The following is a 19,311-nucleotide window of genomic DNA, read 5'->3' on the forward strand; positions in this document are numbered from 1 at the left end:
TTGGCCATACTTTTGTGGGTCCAATTCTGGAGTCTCTATTCTATTCCATTGGTCTATGTGTCTGTTTTTGTATCAATACCATGCTATCTTGATGATTACAGCTTTGTAGTAGAGGCTAAAGTCTGGGATTGTGATGCCTCCCGCTTTGATCTTCTTCTTCAATAATACTTTGGCTATTTGGGGTCTTTTGTGGTTCCATACAAATTTTAGGATTGCTTGTTCTAGCTTCGAGAAGAATGCTGGTGCAATTTTGATTGGGATTGCATTGAATGTGTACATAGCTTTGGGTAGTATTGACATTTTGACAATATTTATTCTTCCACTCCATGAGCACAGAATGTTTTTCCATTTCTTTGTATCTTCTTCAATTACCTTCATAAGCTTTCTATAGTTTTCAGCATACAGATCTTTTACATCTTTGGTTAGATTTATCCCTAGGTATTTTATGCTTCTTGGTGCAGTTGTGAATGGGATCAGTTTCTTTATTTGTCTTTCTGTTGCTTCATTGTTAGTATATAAGAATGCAACTGATTTCTGTACATTGATTTTGTATCCTGCGACTTTGCTGAATTCATGTATCAGTTCTAGCAGACTTTTGGTGCAGTCTGTCAGGTTTTCCATGTATAATATATCATGTCTGCAAAAAGTGAAAGCTTGACTTCATCTTTGCCAATTTTGATGCCTTTGATTTCTTTTTGTTGTCTGATTGCTGATGCTAGAACTTCCAACACCATGTTAAACAACAGTGGTGAGAGTGGACATCCCTGTCGTGTTCTTGATCTCAGGGGGAAAGCTCAGTTTTTCCCCATTGAGGATATTAGCTGTGGGCTTTTCATAAATGGCTTTTATGATGTTTAAGTATGTTCCTTCTATCCTTACTTTCTCGAGGGTTTTTATTAAGAAAGGATGCTGAATTTTGTCAAATGCTTTTTCTGCATCGATTGACAGGATCATATGGTTCTTTTCTTTTATTAATGTGATGTATCACATTGATTGATTTGTGAATGTTGAACCAGCCCCACAGCCCAGGAATGAATCCCACTTGATCATGGTGAATAACTCTTTTTATATGCTGTTGAATTTGATTTGCTAGTATCTTATTGAGAATATTTGCATCCATATTCATCAGGGATATTGGCCTGTAGTTCTCCTTTTTTGCTGGGTCTCTGGTTTAGGAATCAAAAAAATGCTGGCTTCATAGAATGAGTCTGGAAGTTTTCCTTCCGTTTCTATTTTTTGGAACAGCTTGAGAAGGATAGGTATTATCTCTGCTTTAAATGTGTAGTAGAATTCTCCAGGGAAGCCATCTGGCCTTGGACTCTTATTTGTTGGGAGATTTTTGATAACTGATTCAATTTCTTCGCTGGTTATGGGTCTGTTCAAGTTTTCTATTTCTTCCTGTTTTGAGTTTTGGAAGTGTGTGGGTGTTCAGGAATTTTTCCATTTCTCCCAGGTTGTCCAATTTGTTGGCATATAATTTTTCATAGTATTCCCTGAGAATTGCTTGTATTTCTGAGGGATTGGTTGTAATAATTCCATTTTCATTCATGATTTTATCTATTTGGGTCATCTCCCTTTTCTTTTTGAGAAGCCTGGCTAGAGGTTTATCAATTTTATTTTTTCAAAAAACCAACTCTTGGTTTCATTGATCTGCTCTACAGTTTTTTTAGATTCTATATTGTTTTATTTCTGCTCTGATCTTTATTTCTCTTCTTCTGCTGGGTTTGGGGTGTCTTTGCTGTTCTGCTTCTATTTCCTTTAGGTGTGCTGTTAGATTTTCTTTTGGGGATTTTTCTTGTTTCTTGAGCTAGGCCTGGATTGCAATGTATTTTCCTCTCAGGACTGCCTTTGGTGCATCCCAAAGCGTTTGGATTGTTGTATTTTCATTTTCGTTTGTTTTTTAATTTCTTCTCTAATTGCCTGGTTGACCCATTCATTCTTTAGTAGGGTGTTCTTTAACCTCCATGCTTTTGGAGGTTTTCCAGACTTTTTCCTGTGGTTGATTTCAAGTTTCATAGCATTGTGGTCTGAAAGTGTGCATGCTATGATCTCAATTCTTTTACACTTCCTAAGGACTGTTTTGTGACCCAGTATGTTGTGATATATCTTGAAGAATGTTCCATGTGCACTTGAGAAGAAAGTATATTCTGTTGCCTTGGGATGCAGAGTTCTAAATATATCTGTCAATATAGGACGGAGTTTTAGTTCTGCAAGATGAAAAAATTCCAAAGATTGGTTACACAACAGTATGAATATTCCTGATATTTACACTTAAAAGTGGGTAAGATGATAACATGATTCTACTGCAATTAAAACTTTTTAAGTATGCATGTATAAAAAATACAGCAAGCCAGTAAACTATATAGTACTCTTAAGAGAAATTATTGAAGAGTTTTTTTTATATTTTGATGGAAAAAGTAAATCTAACATCATAATTTACAAAATGATCTCCCCAACCCTGGGGGGGAAAATGCGTGCCTTTGAAATGGACATAGATGGTATTTTGAATAACATTTTTAATGTTTTTTTAATTTCTTTAAAATAAGATTAATAACGTTTACCCTATTTTTTCAAAATGAGGTGATTGGTTTGTGATCGGTTCTTTTGAATGAATCTGAGTCTATTAATGTCAGAAATTAAAAAATTAAAAGTCAGTGTTTTGTTTTCTAATAGTCTTCTAAATGTTCCAAATCTAATGATATGGTAGTTGACTTGATTATTATTGCTTTTTAGATTAATATCTTATTTGTTTTTTCTAGGATCTTAATTCGTATCTTGAAGATAAAGTCTACCTTACAGGATATAACTTTACCTTAGCAGATATCCTGTTGTACTATGGACTCCATCGCTTTATAGTGAGTATTTGAATAGTTGTTAGCTTTTTTCTCTGTAATGTTCAGAATGATTTTTTTATTTGTCTTGAATTTAAATCAAATTTGCATTTCACCTTTTCAAATAAAAATGAATTTTTTTATACAAAGTACCTTATGCACATATTCCTTCCACATAATCCATCAAATGCAGTAGCTTCCTGTTCCTTGACCTGTTTGCTTCCTGTTCTTGTCTCTGCCCCTGTTCGCAGCTACTTCTCTTGCCATTCCGTAGACTTGACTGTCATCATGGCCTGGACTAGCCCCCCATCATCACCCTCCCACTCTCTAATTCCTTTTTTTTTTTTTTTTTTTAACGTTTGTTTATTTATTTTTGAGAGAGAGAGCACAAGCCAGGGAGGGGCAGAGAGAGAGGGAAACACAGAATCTGAAGTAGGCTTCAGGCTCTGAGCTGTCAGCACAGAGCCCGATGCAGGGCTCAAACCCTTGAACTGTGGGATCATAACATAAGCCAAAGTTGGATGCTTAACCAGCTGAGCCACCCAGGTGCCCCTCCTTCTAATTCTTAATTCCAGTACCACGTCTTCTTAGCTCTTAATCTTCTACTTCTTAGCTCTTAATCTCTTACTCATCCCGTCATTATCTGAAACAACTGGATCCCTTCCCTTTTTCCAAACCTACATACTTTCTCTCCATCCAACCTGGATCTCCTTTTGTGTAACTTCAAATACTCTTACTAGTATCTTCAGCTTCTTTGCTCCACTATACATTCACCACCCTTTCCCTGTAAATCCCCACCTCTTGGTCAGTTCTAATAAATGCTTCCATCCTATGTCCTTGTCCAGGCTGAGGTCTGTGGGAGAGATCACAAAGCTGCAGATTGGTGCCACTATGAATTTATACTGTTCAGTTTCAGCCGGGCTCTCATCTGCGTCAGCTCTTCATTCCTCCTAGGCATACTTCAAGACCCTTAGCGCTTTCCTTAACCCCTCCTTTCCCCCCTCCTTTATCTTCATTATCTCGGAGCCTTCCTCCCTCTTTCAGCTATAAGGTGGAGGCTATTGATTTGAATGCCCTCATCTTCCCCCATCTTCCAGCCCCCTTGCCCTGCCCCCATGCATGCATCCCTCTTGTCTCCCTTTTCTGCTCTCTTACTTGAACTCCCCCTCCTGCCCCATTTCTGGATCTTGTCAAATGTTACTTCCTTTCTTCCTCATATCTGCCATTTTTCCCTTTATCTGGTCAATCTCTTTAAATTGTTTCCCATCCTAAATTTATTTACAATTATATGGAACTCACTGTGTTCTCTATTCTTCATAAGTGTTACCTCATTTAATCCTTATAACAGCCCTATCTGGTAGGTAGTATTATTATTATCCCCATTTCACAGATGAAGTAAGAGAGGCATAGAGAGGTCACATGTCTTCTTTGAGATCACACTGTTAGTGGCAAAACCATGTCTGGAAACCAGGCAGTTTGACTCCAGAATTTGGGCTTCCTTATGTCTATCTCCCCCTGAACTTCCTCCCAACACCGATCTTCTTCCTTGTGCAAAAAAACAACCCATTTTCTGTATTCCGTGCCTCGTGCATCCAATTAATCAGGTTCTTTTGTTTTCACCTCCGGGATGCCTCTCACATACATCTTGCTGCGATCCTGGGTGATATTGCCCTAGTTCCAGAATTCATTATCTTCTGCCAGTGCTGTTGAAATGGCCTCCTGCCACCAGTCTCCTCTCATACAGTCCATCTTCATTGCCACCCGAGCGATTTTTCTCATGAATGTGTCTTTCTTTCTCAAAATAATGAAGTAGCTCCTCACTGCCCGGACGGGAGCCCCTTCTTCATGTTGACCCTCCGGCCTCATTGCCATCATTCTCCCCACATGCCTCTCTCTCGGCCGTAACATACTCCCTGGTCTCTTGCCCTGCGCCCCCTCTGCTCAGGGCCCTCACTCTGCTCTTCTCATTCGCTGCCTGGGCCCAGCCCTTATCTTCCTCCCAGATTCACTCACATTTCACCAAGGGTCACTCAGCTACAGCACTGATTTCCTGGTGAGGCCCCTTCGGGCTCCTGAAGCCTACTGAAGTGCTCTTTCCTCGGTTTCTCTTTGTGCCTCCCAGCCTCCCTCAGCTCTGGCTTGTTTCCTTTATACTGTAATTTTCTTGGAAAATTTCTCTTTCAAATCGTAAACTGCTTGAGTCAGAGACTACGGCAATTCGTAACTATAACACCGCTGTCAGACATAATGCCTCCCAAGTACATACCGTCTACACTCCCCTCCACGAACACTGACTAATGTAATTAACATATTTCTCTGTATTTTTCAGTTTTATGTATATTTTCTCCTTGTACCTCAGATAAAGGAGACGGAACTAGTGGTACTACCCTCTTATTATACAGAAGGAAACTAGTGCTTTGTGCAAAGACCGCCTGGGTTTTGGAAGGGCCAAGACAAAGTCTGTCTTCTGCTGCAAGTGTCACAATGTGTGGGGATGCCCTTCTTATGCTGTCAAATACCATAATGTACGATAGTTTTTCTTCACACCCTGCTCAAGCTCGAATTCCTCAGTTGGATTTACTTGGCTTATTAAGCATTGTTCCTCTAAGATCCTTGAGGGATTGTGCTCAGTTCTGTAACATTGTCACGGTAACCACCTAGGTACGGTCCTTCACTCAGCCTAATAGTCTGTGTTCTCACGACGATACTTAAACTGAGTTTATTATTTGTGCCCATTTTACTATCCTTGAGAGACATAAAAGAAGTATAAAGCTTGTTTTCAAGTAACTGTTGATCTCTTCAAAGAAATAAGAACATTTTACAGGAAGAGAATTATTGAATAAAGCAAAGGGCTAATTTCTGGTCAGAATATTATGTGAACAATTAAAGAGGCAGATGGAGTAAAGTAAAATGTAGAATCATCAAATTGTCAGAACAATATCTGCAGGATTTGGGTGGCTTTAGCTATCTAAGGGAATTTTCATTGCTTCAGAAAGCTAATGATAAGTTTGAATATAAATAATTGCATTTAAGTAGGATGATCATAGGATTTCTCGTCCAGAACAACACTTTGACAGTGAAAGGAGGGTTATTAATAATTATTAGTCATTACTGATACAACAAGAATAAAGTGAGACAGATGATTCCTTACGCTTAGAAGAGATAAGACTCCATTTCAGGCAAAATGAGGGGACTGAAGAAGGTCATGTCATATCATGTACACCTCGCAGCTCTTAGCAAACGCATCGTACAACTAGATGCTTATTGAGATCAGCAGTACTTAGCAATCTCTTCCTCTTTGTGTTTCCTGTTTTAGGTTGTAAATCTTGAGAGTGCGATCTTTAGTTTTAAGCTTCAGTATGATTAAATCTAAAATTATCTTATTTGAATGCGAAGCCAGTGGAAGTAGAGCTGAAATTCTTTGATCACCCCAGCCTCCTTTTAGTCCGTTCCAGATTCAAAATATTTTAGTAGCTTTTTGAATGTAGAAGGGTGACATGGCACGGTTTACCTCATTTCCAAATGCAAAAGCCCACAAGCTAAAGATTGCTCTTATGGTATCTGTGTATCTTTATCCTGGTGGGAAACCTCCATCTTTCAACTAGGAGGCATCTGTGGCTTGACTCGAGGGAGAGTTCATAGCCAAGAGCGTGGCTACTTTCCAGAGAGGCACAAGAACAACATCCGTCTAACAACCACAACACTCTTGTTGACATTTTTAAAACATTTGAGTGTGACACTATTTCATTTTAAAGCTTAACACTAGGAGAAATGTAATCTAATCTTACATGTGGCGCTATCCGCAGGTAGGGAAGGCCTGTCGGGCCTTCCCTAGGCCTGCCTCCTTGTAGTGTCGAGCTCTCACTGACAAAGAGCCATTTCTCCCATCTAATTAAAAAAAAAAAAAAAAAAAAAAGACAGTAATGAAGTGTAACTCTTACAACCTGAGTATGTATTTACATTTTTCTCTCTTCTGGCTTATTCAGGTCACGTGGTAGGGAAAGGAAATACTCTGAGAAGGAGGGAGCTTGTATGGAATTTCTTTGCCAGCAGAGTGACCAAGGTCATAATTCTATAATGCAAAATATTCATAGCATGAGCTGCAAAGTTACTTAGGTGCTCCCAAGGGTGTTTGGTTTTCAAGCGGTTTAGAAGTATTTTGTCCAATGCAGCAAGTTAAAATTAGGGTTACGTTAAGAATATTTAATGATCCATGCCTATTTATATTTTCCTGTTTCGGAATGTATACCTTCTTTACATGTAGTGACCTAGGATACTATGATGAAGGATATTATACTTCTCTTTTTCAAAACAAAAGTGAGTAGAATAATATGTACATCATGTGGCAAGGCATGCGTTTGGCTTCATGAAATGAGTACATAACCAAAGCATGTCTCCGACCCCGGTCCAAGTGTAGGCAGAGTACGTCAGAGAACATCTTCTCAAGGAACCCCTCACAGACTAAAACCTCTACTGTGATGGACTTGCACTGTTGTGTTAAATGACATCCCTGTTGAGTTAGGTGTAAATCTATCCATATGAGAAAAGGTGATTACTGGGCATTAAGTTCAGACAGAATCGATGTGCAGTTCAGTTTGGCCACCTGCTCGTATTCATCAGACAGTTTTTGTGCTTCATTTGCTTTGGCGGTATATATTTATCTTTGCCCTCATGCGTTCCTTTGTTTTCACGTTATTAAATACTTCGTATGTAATCAACGCAGTGCACTAAACAGCAGTCAGGGAACCTTCAAGTCCTCAAATAATCCCACAGTATTTCATTTCAGTGTAAGCCCATCGTTAGTTGTGGCTAAGTTACTCTAATTATAAGATCTGGTCTATCATAATTCCCTTTGAGGAATATTACGTTGTTCTCCCTTTGTTAAACTGCCAGTTAGTGTGGCTCTTTATTGTCATACCAGTGACTCATTGCTTTCCTAAAGTGATTTCACTAGTAGATAGCAGTCCCTGTGAGCAGACTGTTGCTCAAGATTATGAAAATCCTTTGTAGCGTTATCTGTTGCCTGACTATCAGATTGTTATCAATTAAATTACATTTGTTCTGAAGTCTGCAACACGAGTGGAGGTATGTCGTTCTTTTAGGAAAGAAAGGAAAAGTAAAAGAAATTGCTGTGGTGCTGTCCAGGAACACTAACCATAAAGATTGTCCCAGGGGTTGCATGGTGCCAGTCGGAAAGATAGCAAACCAGCCTTACAGCCCGATCTGGAATGGGTCACTTAAAGTGTTTCTCATGTGTCTTCATGGGAAATTAGTGTCTAAGAATATTATCTGTTTGGCTTTGAAGTTCAGGCTAGGTATAGAGAGCCAATATAAATAAAAAGGAATGATTAGGTAGAAAGAGTCAAGCATCGTCACTGTAGACACAGTGGCATGTGGGCCAGTGAGAAGCAGGAAATGGTGACTGGAAAGTTGCATTGTGTTTCCTGTTGCAAGAAAGGAAAAGAAGCCGACTAGAAAGGGATGCTGTGAAACCAGTGTTGTAAGTGAAGTGGCCCAGGGGGTCCCATCTAAAAAGTTCTAAAAACCTGTAAGGTTACTTGGGGGGTGGGGTGGGATCTGTTTTTTGTTTGTTTATGGTGAGTTCAGAAATAGAACATCTACCAAAAATGTAGAAGAGCTAACAAATCGATCAGTCATAATTTTCTCAGCCTCAGGGGACAAACTCTACAGTTTAAAAGGAGGGTAAGTGGTAGCCTGAGCCTTTTGGAAAAGCTCTTGTGTATTTCTGTCACTTGAGGTTTTTTGTTTTTTGAGAGAACGAGAGAACGTGCACTTGGCGGGCAAGGGGCAGAGGGAGAGAATCTTAAGCAGGCTCCATGCCCAACGTGGAGCTGGATGCGGGGCTCGATCCCACAACCCTGGGATCATGATCTGAGCCAGAATCAAGAGTCAGATGCGTAACCGATTGAGCCACCAAGGTACCCCACTGGCACAATTTTCTGAGGGAAAATGAACAGATTCACATTCTCTGAAATAGATCCATCTTGTTAGAATAGATTGGAAATGTTAGAAGAAGGTTTAGAAGCTCTTGGAATAGAAATTATTTCACACCATCTACTGATAATCTCTATACTGGAGACTCTAAATGTGAAAGTTTTAAGTTGGAGAATATTGGTTTTGCTGTGTGTTATATTTTATTGTTATTACTTTAAATAATAGTCTGAGCAGCAGCATTAGCCAGTCCTCCCTGATAGCAAATGCTGTTCTGAAATGTAAATAGTAAACAGACATTGCCCTTTTGACTTATGTTTGGAATCTGATTGAATAACTTGAACGTAGATCATAGATCAAACAAGTACTTTATTGTTTGGAAATGCTTTCTTCTCAGTGTGTTTTAATTCATCCTTAAAAATAACATCTCACACAGTGGCTGAGTGGAGACTTTTAAATGGAAGTTTTGAAAAGAGTAAATTGTAAGGAAGCGGTCAGATTTGAATCATATATTGCAGCAGCTAACACAAAATCGAGTTGGAGTGGAACTTGTTCTGTTTGCTTTAACTTTTGGTAAAGAGGTTTGCTGAAGTTGATTTTGAGTTTACATACGTATGTATGTGTGAATGAATGAATGAAGAAAATTCACCCCCCATCTCCTGTTAGACTTGAAATTATGTTTAGCAGTGGTTGAGCTTTTTCAAAACCTTATATTTGGGGGGCACTTGGGTGGCTCAGTCGGTTGAGCGTTGGACTCTTGACTTTGGCTCAGGTCATCATGATCTCGAGCCCCACTTCAGGCTCTGCACTGACACCACAGAGCCTGCTTGGGATTCTCTCTCTTCCTCTCTCTCTGCCCCTCCCTTGCTCACGTGCTCTCTTTCTCAAAATAAATAAGTAGACATTTAAAAACTATATAAAAATAAAGTCTATGTAAAAATTTTTCTTTTAAATCTTACATTTTCTTTTGAAGTCACTGGTGAAGTTCACATATGGAAAGCATTTAGAAAGAACAAAACATTAGCTCTTTTACAAAATGTTTTTTACCTTTTGAAACATAAACTGATAATTCAGTTTATTCAGCAATGTTTATTTCCCTCCTGTTTATAGACCAGACAGTTAGGAATAAGATAATTCTTCACATGTGAAGCCATGAATTCTCTTGTAATAAAAAGTACCTTATACATATAGATGTGTATATATATATATGCACACACATATATATACGTGTATATGTTTATATATACATGCCATAGACTAATGATACTGTAAGTGAAACAGAGTAACAGATTTCTGATAACTAGATTCAACCTTACACTGCCTTAAACAAGAGGAATATGTTTTCATCATTTGTGTAGCAACTTATATGTACGGACTTAAACCTGAAACTTAAATTTTTTATGTAGCAGAGGCAGAAGATTCTCACTGCTGATAATCTAAGTAAACTGAGCCAACAGAGATGGACTTTTGAAACTACCCAAGACAATGTTAAAAGATCAGATATTGATACAGTAGTATCCTCATGTCATCGGTAAAAAGGAAGGCAGGATGATTTGTATCGGTTTTGCTTTTTTAATTGCCTTCTAATAAATATAAAGTGGAAATAATGAGTTCAGCTAAACATCTGAGAGAATATTATGTGACTGCCTTTTAATTTTATCAACATTATTTTATATTCTGCAATAAATTTTGCATACTAGAGTGATTTGTCCTCAGTTTTGTTGACCCAGGCAGAATATTTGCCTGTAGACACAAGTATATGCGAACTTCTAAACAGCCCCAGGACAGCTCTCTCACTAAAAGTGCCTTCCAGTAAGCAGACCTCTAATGGATTTGAACCACAGGAGGCTTTTTCCCTTGTGTAAAATGTTCTAGTCCGTTTTCCAGACATTTGTAATATCTGAATAAATGTGGATTCAACAACAGCAAAAGGAGCCACACTATCGTAAACATGGGCCATGGCTGTTAGTTACTGGCCCACTGGCTCTCTCTTTACCTGACAACTCTCCTTGATTCTAGTTTAAGATTTGGCTTAGAGAAAAGTCGTTGAGTCACCTACTTTGGAATTTGAGCCCAGTGAAATGATAGGACCAACTGTTTTTATTACGTCTTTTTCTAAGGAGATCTTGGGCATTCTTGTAGCTTGACAGGAAATTGTGTGACCTGCTGCACTCAATGGAGATAGATAGAGTTCAGCTTTGTGACAAACTTAATTGAGAAGGTCTGTTCATCTGAGGCACATGCCACTGGAAATAGCCCTTCCTTGTATTAAGCAATAATCACTTGAAATTAAGTGGGTCATTGTCTTCCTGAGTACAGTTCTTCCCCAGAGTTAATGAAAAGAAAGTGATAGTCTCTCTCTATCTGTCTCTCTCCCCCTGTGTGCGTGTGTGTGTGTATATATATATATGGTATATATATGTATGTATATATATATATATACACACACACCAGCCATCTATTAATATGCGTGTATATCCACACATGTATTAGAGTTTACATAGTATTCTCTTGTTAAGCATGTTAGATCCTAATAAACCTTTCTTTTAGATTTGCTAAAAAAAAAAAATATTGTGGAAAGAACCAAGGTCTTACCTTTTGGGAGCTATTCTCTAACTTTCTCCTATCTTCCTTTCCAGTAAAGTAAAAAACAAACTCTTTCGGCCTCCAGATGCTGGGTTAATGTAAACTGTTCATTTGTTGAAAATTTGAGACTTCCTTAGAAAGCATATCTGGTGTTGAACTGAACATAAAAACATTAAACAAATGGCTCTTCTAAGTGGCTGAAATTATTTAATCCTATCCAAATATATTGGCTTTTGAGAACTGGGGTTGGTTTTTTTTTCCCCCAGTTTTTATCTTTTAGTCAAATGATATTGATAATTGTTCTTATGTAATGTCTGTGTTGTGTGTGTTTTTAATCTCTATTTAGGTTGACCTGACAGTTCAAGAAAAGGAAAAATATCTTAATGTGTCTCGCTGGTTTTGTCACATTCAGCATTACCCAGGGATCAGGCAACATCTGTCCACTGTTGTCTTCATCAAGAACAGACTATATACTAATTCCCACTAGAAGCTATCCATGACATACAGAAGCGTGGTCACAAACATTTTAAATGGAAAGTATATTCCGGACCAGAGGACTAACGTAAATTGATACGCAGTCATTCTTTGTTTGCTGAGGTTGATAGAATAAACTTATATCTGAATGTTTTCTGTCTTCTTTAGTTGAAATTTTGCAGCTTTTATATGTAAAAATTCAACTGTCAAAACTTTGAGTTGAGATCAAGTTGTAAATTACTTTGTTTTTATAGATGAAACTTATTTTAGTATATAAACTTGCAAATCAGTGGCTTAATCTTAAGAGAAAAAGTAGTCCTTTCAGTGGCTGACATATTTGACTATTTATTGACCTCTCCCTCATATTTTAAAATTCATTTTCCGCTTATGGATATTTACAGTAATTTGTTTACTAAAAACTGTAATAAATTGTGCCAAGGATACAGAAAGGGAAGACAGATGGATTTGTTTTCAAATATTTATGCAGGCCAGTAAATGCGGTTGAAAAAATCTTTTTTGTTTGTTTCTTTCTTTCCTGTAGCCAGTATTCATTGAGGTGAAACTAACTGCTGAACTGCCCTGGAGGGAGCTGGAATAAGATACATTCATTGGAGTTAATGGTTCTTTTGTTGTTGTTGGGCTTATTGGAATAGGCAGTGGCTAAAGACAAGAGGGGAAATTCTTGCTATCCCACCAATTTTAGGCCTGACAACTACTAGGTTTTTCTGAACTAAGAGCCAACTCAGGCTGCTGTTGAAGCGCTGTAAAGAACAAAGAGGCACATTATTAACAGATCTATACATTTTATAACTTACTTGCTGGGTAAATAATCAATTATTGAGATCTAAAGAACTTATATTTCTAAATAATAAGAATAATAGAGCCTTTGAGCACTTACTGTTTAATACTGTTATTTTGGTGCTGATGCTGAGTCTAAGCGGTATACAGTTCAAAGGTCAAGTGAAAAAAGAGATTTGGGAAATATATAGCCCTTTGGTTGAGTTCTTTTATCCCTTACTAGCTTTATGACCCAAAGCAAATCGGTTAACCATATTTCCTTATCTATAAAAATAAAGATCACTCTCGCTTACAAGGATTAAATGAGGTAATATATGTGGAAAAGCCTAACATAGAGCCCATGTCTATCAGTAAAATGTTCTCTTTTTGTTTGTAAGACCCCCCACCCCCCGCGCCTCCATTTTTGTCCTTTATGTTACTAAGTCAGATTTAAGAGGCCAACTGTGGTGAGTGCTTTGTAAAATAGGACAATTTTTATAGGATTAAATCTCAAAGTGTATTGCTCTTAGGAACATTTTTAATTTTATAATACAGCCTTTAAATTAGAAACTATAAACTTGTATTTGCACACTGAGACTAGAGGGCTCAAGTCAATCTTGGGAGTGCGTATGTGTGCCATAGAGGCAGACCCAGTCTGTGACATTTCGTTCAAACCACCACCCCAGCTGGGTCTGCCACAAGTATTCCGTGTCATGTTTTACTGCTGCAAATTCCTCCTTACCCCTCCCCCCCAACACTTCTCTCTTTTGCCCCTGGAACTGCTGGGGGAAGTAAGCAGGACAGACAGGATAGCTGAGAGATGGCTACCCAGCTTTCCCATTCCAGGCATGTCCCTCGTTCCCTTCAGGGTTAGGTCGGTTGTAAGGAAGCGGCAGGAGGACCCCTGTCTACCTCTTTGCCGAATGCCCCCTCCTCCCACATCTACCTAGCGAGTCCTTGGTACCCTTACGTCTGTTAGTTCTTTATGTAGGTGCATGGCATTGCTTCCACAGGTGTTATCTGGTGCTGCTAGGTACCAGGACTTCCCGTCACTAACTTGGATCTTAGAGGATGAGAGAATGGCAGAAATGTAAGAGACCTGGCTCCAGTAAGCAAAGGTCAGATGATGTTCTCAGCATCTAAAATAGAAACAATTCATTTCCGTGTAGAAATATTGCAGTGCCTCCTAGATCATTTCTGTCAGGTACTTCTCTGCCAGAAATGCCCGTCCCATCTCACCTGATACTCTCTTCAGTATTCAACTATGTCTCGTCCTCCTGAAAGTCAGGTCTATCCTGACTGACCCACCTCCCCCTCCCCCTGCTTCTGGCAGTTGACATTCTGGTACCATTAGGATTCTGTCTCTCTTCTGCCAGACTGTTAATTCCTTGAGAGCAGAGACTTCCCTTACACATCCATCCCTCAAAATAATGACTGGCACGCAACAACAGACGCTAAGCGTATGTTTGTTGAAAGACTATAGTAGGGGCGCCTGGGTGGCGCAGTCGGTTGAGCGTCCGACTTCAGCCAGGTCACGATCTCAGGGTCCGTGAGTTCCAGCCCCGCGTCGGGCTCTGGGCTGATGGCTCAGAGCCTGGAGCCTGTTTCCGATTCTGTGTCTCCCTCTCTCTCTGCCCCTCCCCCGTTCATGCTCTGTCTCTCTCTGTCCCAAAAATAAATAAACGTTGAAAAAAAAAATTAAAAAAAAAAAAAAAAAAAGAAAGACTATAGTATTATTTTAAGTCCATTTTGTACTGACCAAGAAAAATCTAAGGGTGAGCTGCAGTTAGGTACAGCTGTAAGTAGCAGAAAAACCAAGTAACGTCATGAAAGTGGTTGGTTTCCTCTCATGTGAAAGAATGCACACAGTCCACAGTTGGTATTGGGCAGGCAGCTGCCATCTTTCTGCTTCTCGGTACCCAACAGGTAGTTTCCTTTCTCTCAATTTACAGTCCAGGATGGCTACGAGAGCCCCAGACATCAGGGTCCATGATCAAGAACCAGAGAAGGGGGAAGAAAGGAATGGCAAAAAGACTGTCTTCTCCCAACTGAATCAACTGAAGGACCTTTCCTGGAAGCTTTATTCAGCACTATCTGTTTACATGTCTGGCCATCTGAGCTGGGAAGAGGGCCGGAAACCTAGTTCTCTGTCCCACACATTGTCATCCAGAATAAAATTGGTGCTCTGACAAGAAGAAGGGGTGAAAAAGGATACTGGGCAGACAGCTAGTATCTGTCACAGGAAGTAGTGTTTAAATGGGGAAATACCTTCTGAGTGCCAAAGTGTAAAGGAAATTTTATTAGTAAATTGTTGACATTCCATGGATCATCAATTTGCAAACAATTAGAATACAGTAAGTACTTTTCACTGACCACAATTTCCATGCTTCAGAAGCTATTTCAGAATTCTACAATACTCAAGAGTTACCAGGAGGGTCTATTAATGTACTTTTAATAACAATAATAGCTAACACTTTTTGAGCATTTAGTATATAGCAGGCAGACTTCTAAGTGCTTTAAGTGAATTCACTCCTTTAATGATTATTCTCTTTTTTGCAATTAATGAAACTGAGGCACAGATTTGTTAAGGAACTTACCCAGGATCACACAATCAATATCAACGAGCTGGGGTTCAGACAAAAGTTTGGCTCAAACTTAACCTGTAAACTACTTTACCCGTGGACCAGTAAGTTTCTGCTTAAATCAACTTGAGAAATCAGTTTTTACCAACCTTAGGGGAAAAAGCTGCCCTCCTAAGCATTGGATAAAATAAATGAGTAACTTCAAGAATAAATGAGGTAGTTACACATTCTGAATATGCTTAAACTCATAGATATGTACACTTCAGGTGGGTAAAATGAGTAAACTTTGTAATATGTGAGTTATAGCTCAGTGAAGGTTTTTTTTTGTTAGTTTAAGGCTGGAATCATAGGGGGAGCCTGGGTGGTTCAGTTGGTTAAACATCTGACTCTTGATTTTTGGCTCAGGTCATGATCTCATGGTTCTTGAGTTCAAGCCCCACATCAGGCTCTGTGCTGACAGTGCAGAACCTGATTGGTATTCCCTGTCTCCCTCTCTCTCTCAAAAATAAATACATAAACTTAAAAAAAAAAAAAAAAAAGAATGGAATTACGTATCAGCCTCACCATATAAGACCTTGAATAAGTCACTGAACATGAAATTCCTCTTATGAAATAGAGATGAACATTTCTGATCTCATTGTTTAATTTGCAATGAGAATGTATAAAAAGTACATTGTATAGTGCCTAGCACACAGAACGGGATCAGTACAATCTATGGAAAGTTGTAAAATCATAACCTACAATTTTATAAAGTGAAATCCTTAATCTAATTCTTAAGTCTTTTCCCTTCTGCTGTCCCTGGGACACCTGTGCAACATGAGCCCATCTGAGAGAAGACAGTTGGGCAGAGCATCTTATGATTTTGGAAAACATGAATTTGTCATATTACTTACCAACTTAAAAATCTCTGGTCCTTACATCTTTCAAGCTGTTCCAAAAAGGGACCATACTATTCATTTTGTTTTGTTTTGCTTTCTAAAGATCAGTGAGACTCCTCTAAAAGAAAGTGGGGCAATCTTTGTGCATGTTATTTCTTCTGAAGAGTGTATGCCCCTTTCCAACCATTTTCTTTGTTTCGCAGAAGCCTGCATCACTGATCATTCGATAATCCCTCAAATATTTATTTAGCACCTACTATGTATCAGAAACTGCTAGTTCCTGAGGATGACAGTGACATTGGTGCTTACATTTACAATCTAATGGTCTATGACCAAATTTCTGAAACAGCGTGTAAAGTTTCTTTGGGAGGCCACCATCACTCAACATTGTTGGAAAGTAAAAACAATCAGGTACCATTTACTGAATGTCTACTATGTTGCAGACTCTTTACTAGACACTACACATTCAAATTGTCTCATATTAAGAAGTTAGGTTGGGGCATAGGCCAATCCACATGCTAACCAACACCTCACTTAAACTGTCATTGGAATGAGCAGGAATTGTACAATTTCAGAGTCAGAGGACATAGTCTGCCACCATAGTCTGTTACAGGGGTTGATTTGACTGCCCTGAGTGGACAGATGGCCCTGTCTCCATATTCCACATGCAACTTTCAAGAACAGATAAAAAATTTCAAATAGGAAAGGGTCATTCTTCAGTCAAGAATCCATGGATTTTTCATTCATTAAAAATGAACACTGGTGGGGCGCCTGGGTGGCGCAGTCGGTTGAGCGTCCGACTTCAGCCAGGTCACGATCTCGCGGTCCGTGAGTTCGAGCCCCGCGTCGGGCTCTGGGCTGATGGCTCAGAGCCTGGAGCCTGTTTCCGATTCTGTGTCTCCCTCTCTCTGCCCCTCGCCCGTTCATGCTCTGTCTCTCTCTGTCCCAAAAATAAATAAACGTTGAAAAAAAAAATTTTTTTTTTAAAAAAATAAAAAAAATAAAAAAAATAAAAATGAACACTGGTTTTAAAACACACAGATATAGTAGGACTGGAGGCAATTTCTAAAGGTCATCTGACTTTAGGCACAGTTATATCCAAAGCTTCCAGATGTCATGAAATATTTTGTGCAGTTCTGTGGTTGTAAATCTCAAGTAGCTGCTGTCTCAGTGTGGTAGGAAAATGTAACAGAGCTTCAAGAATGACCTAATCACCTATCCATACCTGACTTTCTGGTTGAAACTCCACTCCCTCCTCATCCAAATTCAGAAATAAGATTATTGCACTTAACAGAGGTTCTTAACAGATATGTGGACATTCTCATTTTTACTCCTTGTTAAATGGACGTCCTCCATTGGCTCCACCCAACTAAATGTGAAGCCATAGTTAACTACAGTCAGTGAGAAGCTCATAAGGTCTTCTGCAAGGATGAAAGCAGGAAGGTAGGAACAGAATGAACAGGAAGATCACCTCCTGCCAGTGCATCGTATGAGAGCCCTGCTAAAAGTCCTTCCAGAAAAACCTGAAGATATGTTGATAAAAATTTAGCAGACCTATCATTGGGAAAGAATAGAACTCTTATTATAATCAGGTACAGGTGCATCCCACTGTAAGATCGAACACGCAACTATTTGACAAGTAGTCAAATTAGAATTATTGTGAAGTATAGCTTTTTCATTTATATATTTTTTTCATTTAACTTCATTCCTTTAAAAAAAAAAAAAGTCAGATGTTACCTGAACTTTGATATTAATCTAGCTTTGGCAGAGATGTGGTGGTTTAATGGATTAGAGCATTTAGCTTTTTACCCCAGAGAGCAATATTTCTTCTTTCTCTCCATAATTAGATAATCTGCCCCTACCCATTACCAGGGCACTAAATTTCAAGTTCTCCATACACCTGAGCAGGCTGCTACATATCTGGCCATCTTAATTTTAGTCTTGATTTATTGAAGCTGAATTACATTTCTAACTTCCTGGAGCTCTGGGTGAATTTTATTGCAAAAGCAATGGGGAGAAAGTTACCATCATATATCTCTCTTGCTGGGCAGAGCTTTTAGTACACAAGGGGCTCTGTATCCCACTGCTCCATGTCTTATATGCTGAATTTATAACACTTTGAAGCCCAGCTCTAGGGTTACATACAGGCATATCAGAGATGAGATGGGGAATTTGATTTTGCAATAATGATTACTTGTTGCTGAAGCCCACATTCCTGCAGGCTCTGCCTTTATTCCCAATACTAGTGGTGAATAAAACCAATTCCAACTGCTACCTAATCTAGCAAAACTCATCTTTCACTTACGAGAGAGGCCAAAAGAAGGTAGACGGAAGTCAGGAGCATTTGAGATGTTGGCTAGTTTTACTACTACGTCTCAAGGATTTCTGATTCCATTATCGTGATTCCTTTAGGAATATTTTAATCTTTTAAACTTTGATTTCTTTGTAGGGAGAATGAAAGCTTTGCATCTTTTCCGGCCTGGTGAGTTAATGTGATGGCTCATTCGTGCTGTCTCTTCCACTTCAAAGAGACTGGGTCCCTAGGGCTAGCCAATTGTATTATGGATCCTGCAGATTTGGCTTGCCATTCCTGCTGAGTGTCATCTGCCCTCAGTCTTGCGGTGGGTAATTTTTGTCCTCCCTAACATCATCTGCTTGAGAAATTCGTGCCTGGCAGGCCTGTCTGTCCAAGTTAAGCTTGAAATACAGTAGCCACACAACTAATTTGACAAGGCATAGCTCTAAACAATAAAGCCACAGGCTTGCTTTGACCAAGACCACAAACTTCCAGCCATCTGATTACCAAGTCCCAAGTTTCTTTGGTGCGGTCCATGAGCTAGTCTGTTCATGTCATATAGGCTGTCCTTCCTCTACTGCCTCATTTTTCCGGACCTTCTACAACACACACACCCTTATCTTAAAGTCAGTTAAGAGATTTTTAACCCTCTGGTTGGCCTCATCCACTTGGCAGTTTCTAACTGTTTTCAGCATTTGACTTGAGCCCTGTCACTTGGATAAAAGAATCTAAGAGTTGACTATCCTTGTCAGAAGTTTGGGGAATGCGCGATAGACATTGCACTAAAGCAGTGGTTCTCAGACTTTAGGGTGCGTGGTAAATCACCTAGGACTTCTATACAAGTTTCTGGGTCCCAATCTGTGTTTGCGTGGTTCAAGAGGTCTGTTGTGGTTGGCCCTACCCCAAGGACCCCGGTACGACACTTGTCCAAAGAT

The 19,311-nt window shown here is 39.2% G+C and overlaps 1 protein-coding gene across 3 annotated transcripts in view; it reads left to right on the forward strand.

Annotated features, from left to right (window-relative positions):
- EEF1E1 (eukaryotic translation elongation factor 1 epsilon 1) overlaps positions 1 to 19,311 on the forward strand; it is a 42,741-nt gene that overhangs the window by 10,344 nt on the left and 13,086 nt on the right. The window contains exons 3-5 of one of the 3 annotated variants that reach the window (XM_040460668.1): positions 2,760 to 2,855; positions 10,190 to 10,334; positions 11,716 to 11,824. In XM_040460668.1, coding sequence (XP_040316602.1) covers positions 2,760 to 2,855; positions 10,190 to 10,318 — 225 coding nt within the window. In that variant the 3' untranslated portion in view covers positions 10,319 to 10,334; positions 11,716 to 11,824. Of the gene's footprint in view, positions 1 to 2,759; positions 2,856 to 10,189; positions 10,335 to 11,715; positions 12,356 to 19,311 lie in introns of those variants that run through there. The other 2 variants (XM_040460666.1, XM_040460667.1) reach the window with 2 other exon arrangements.

This window comes from Herpailurus yagouaroundi, unplaced genomic scaffold (assembly GCF_014898765.1).
Source record: "Herpailurus yagouaroundi ecotype Mexico unplaced genomic scaffold, PumYag 250, whole genome shotgun sequence".
Taxonomy (NCBI): Eukaryota; Metazoa; Chordata; class Mammalia; order Carnivora; family Felidae; genus Herpailurus; species Herpailurus yagouaroundi.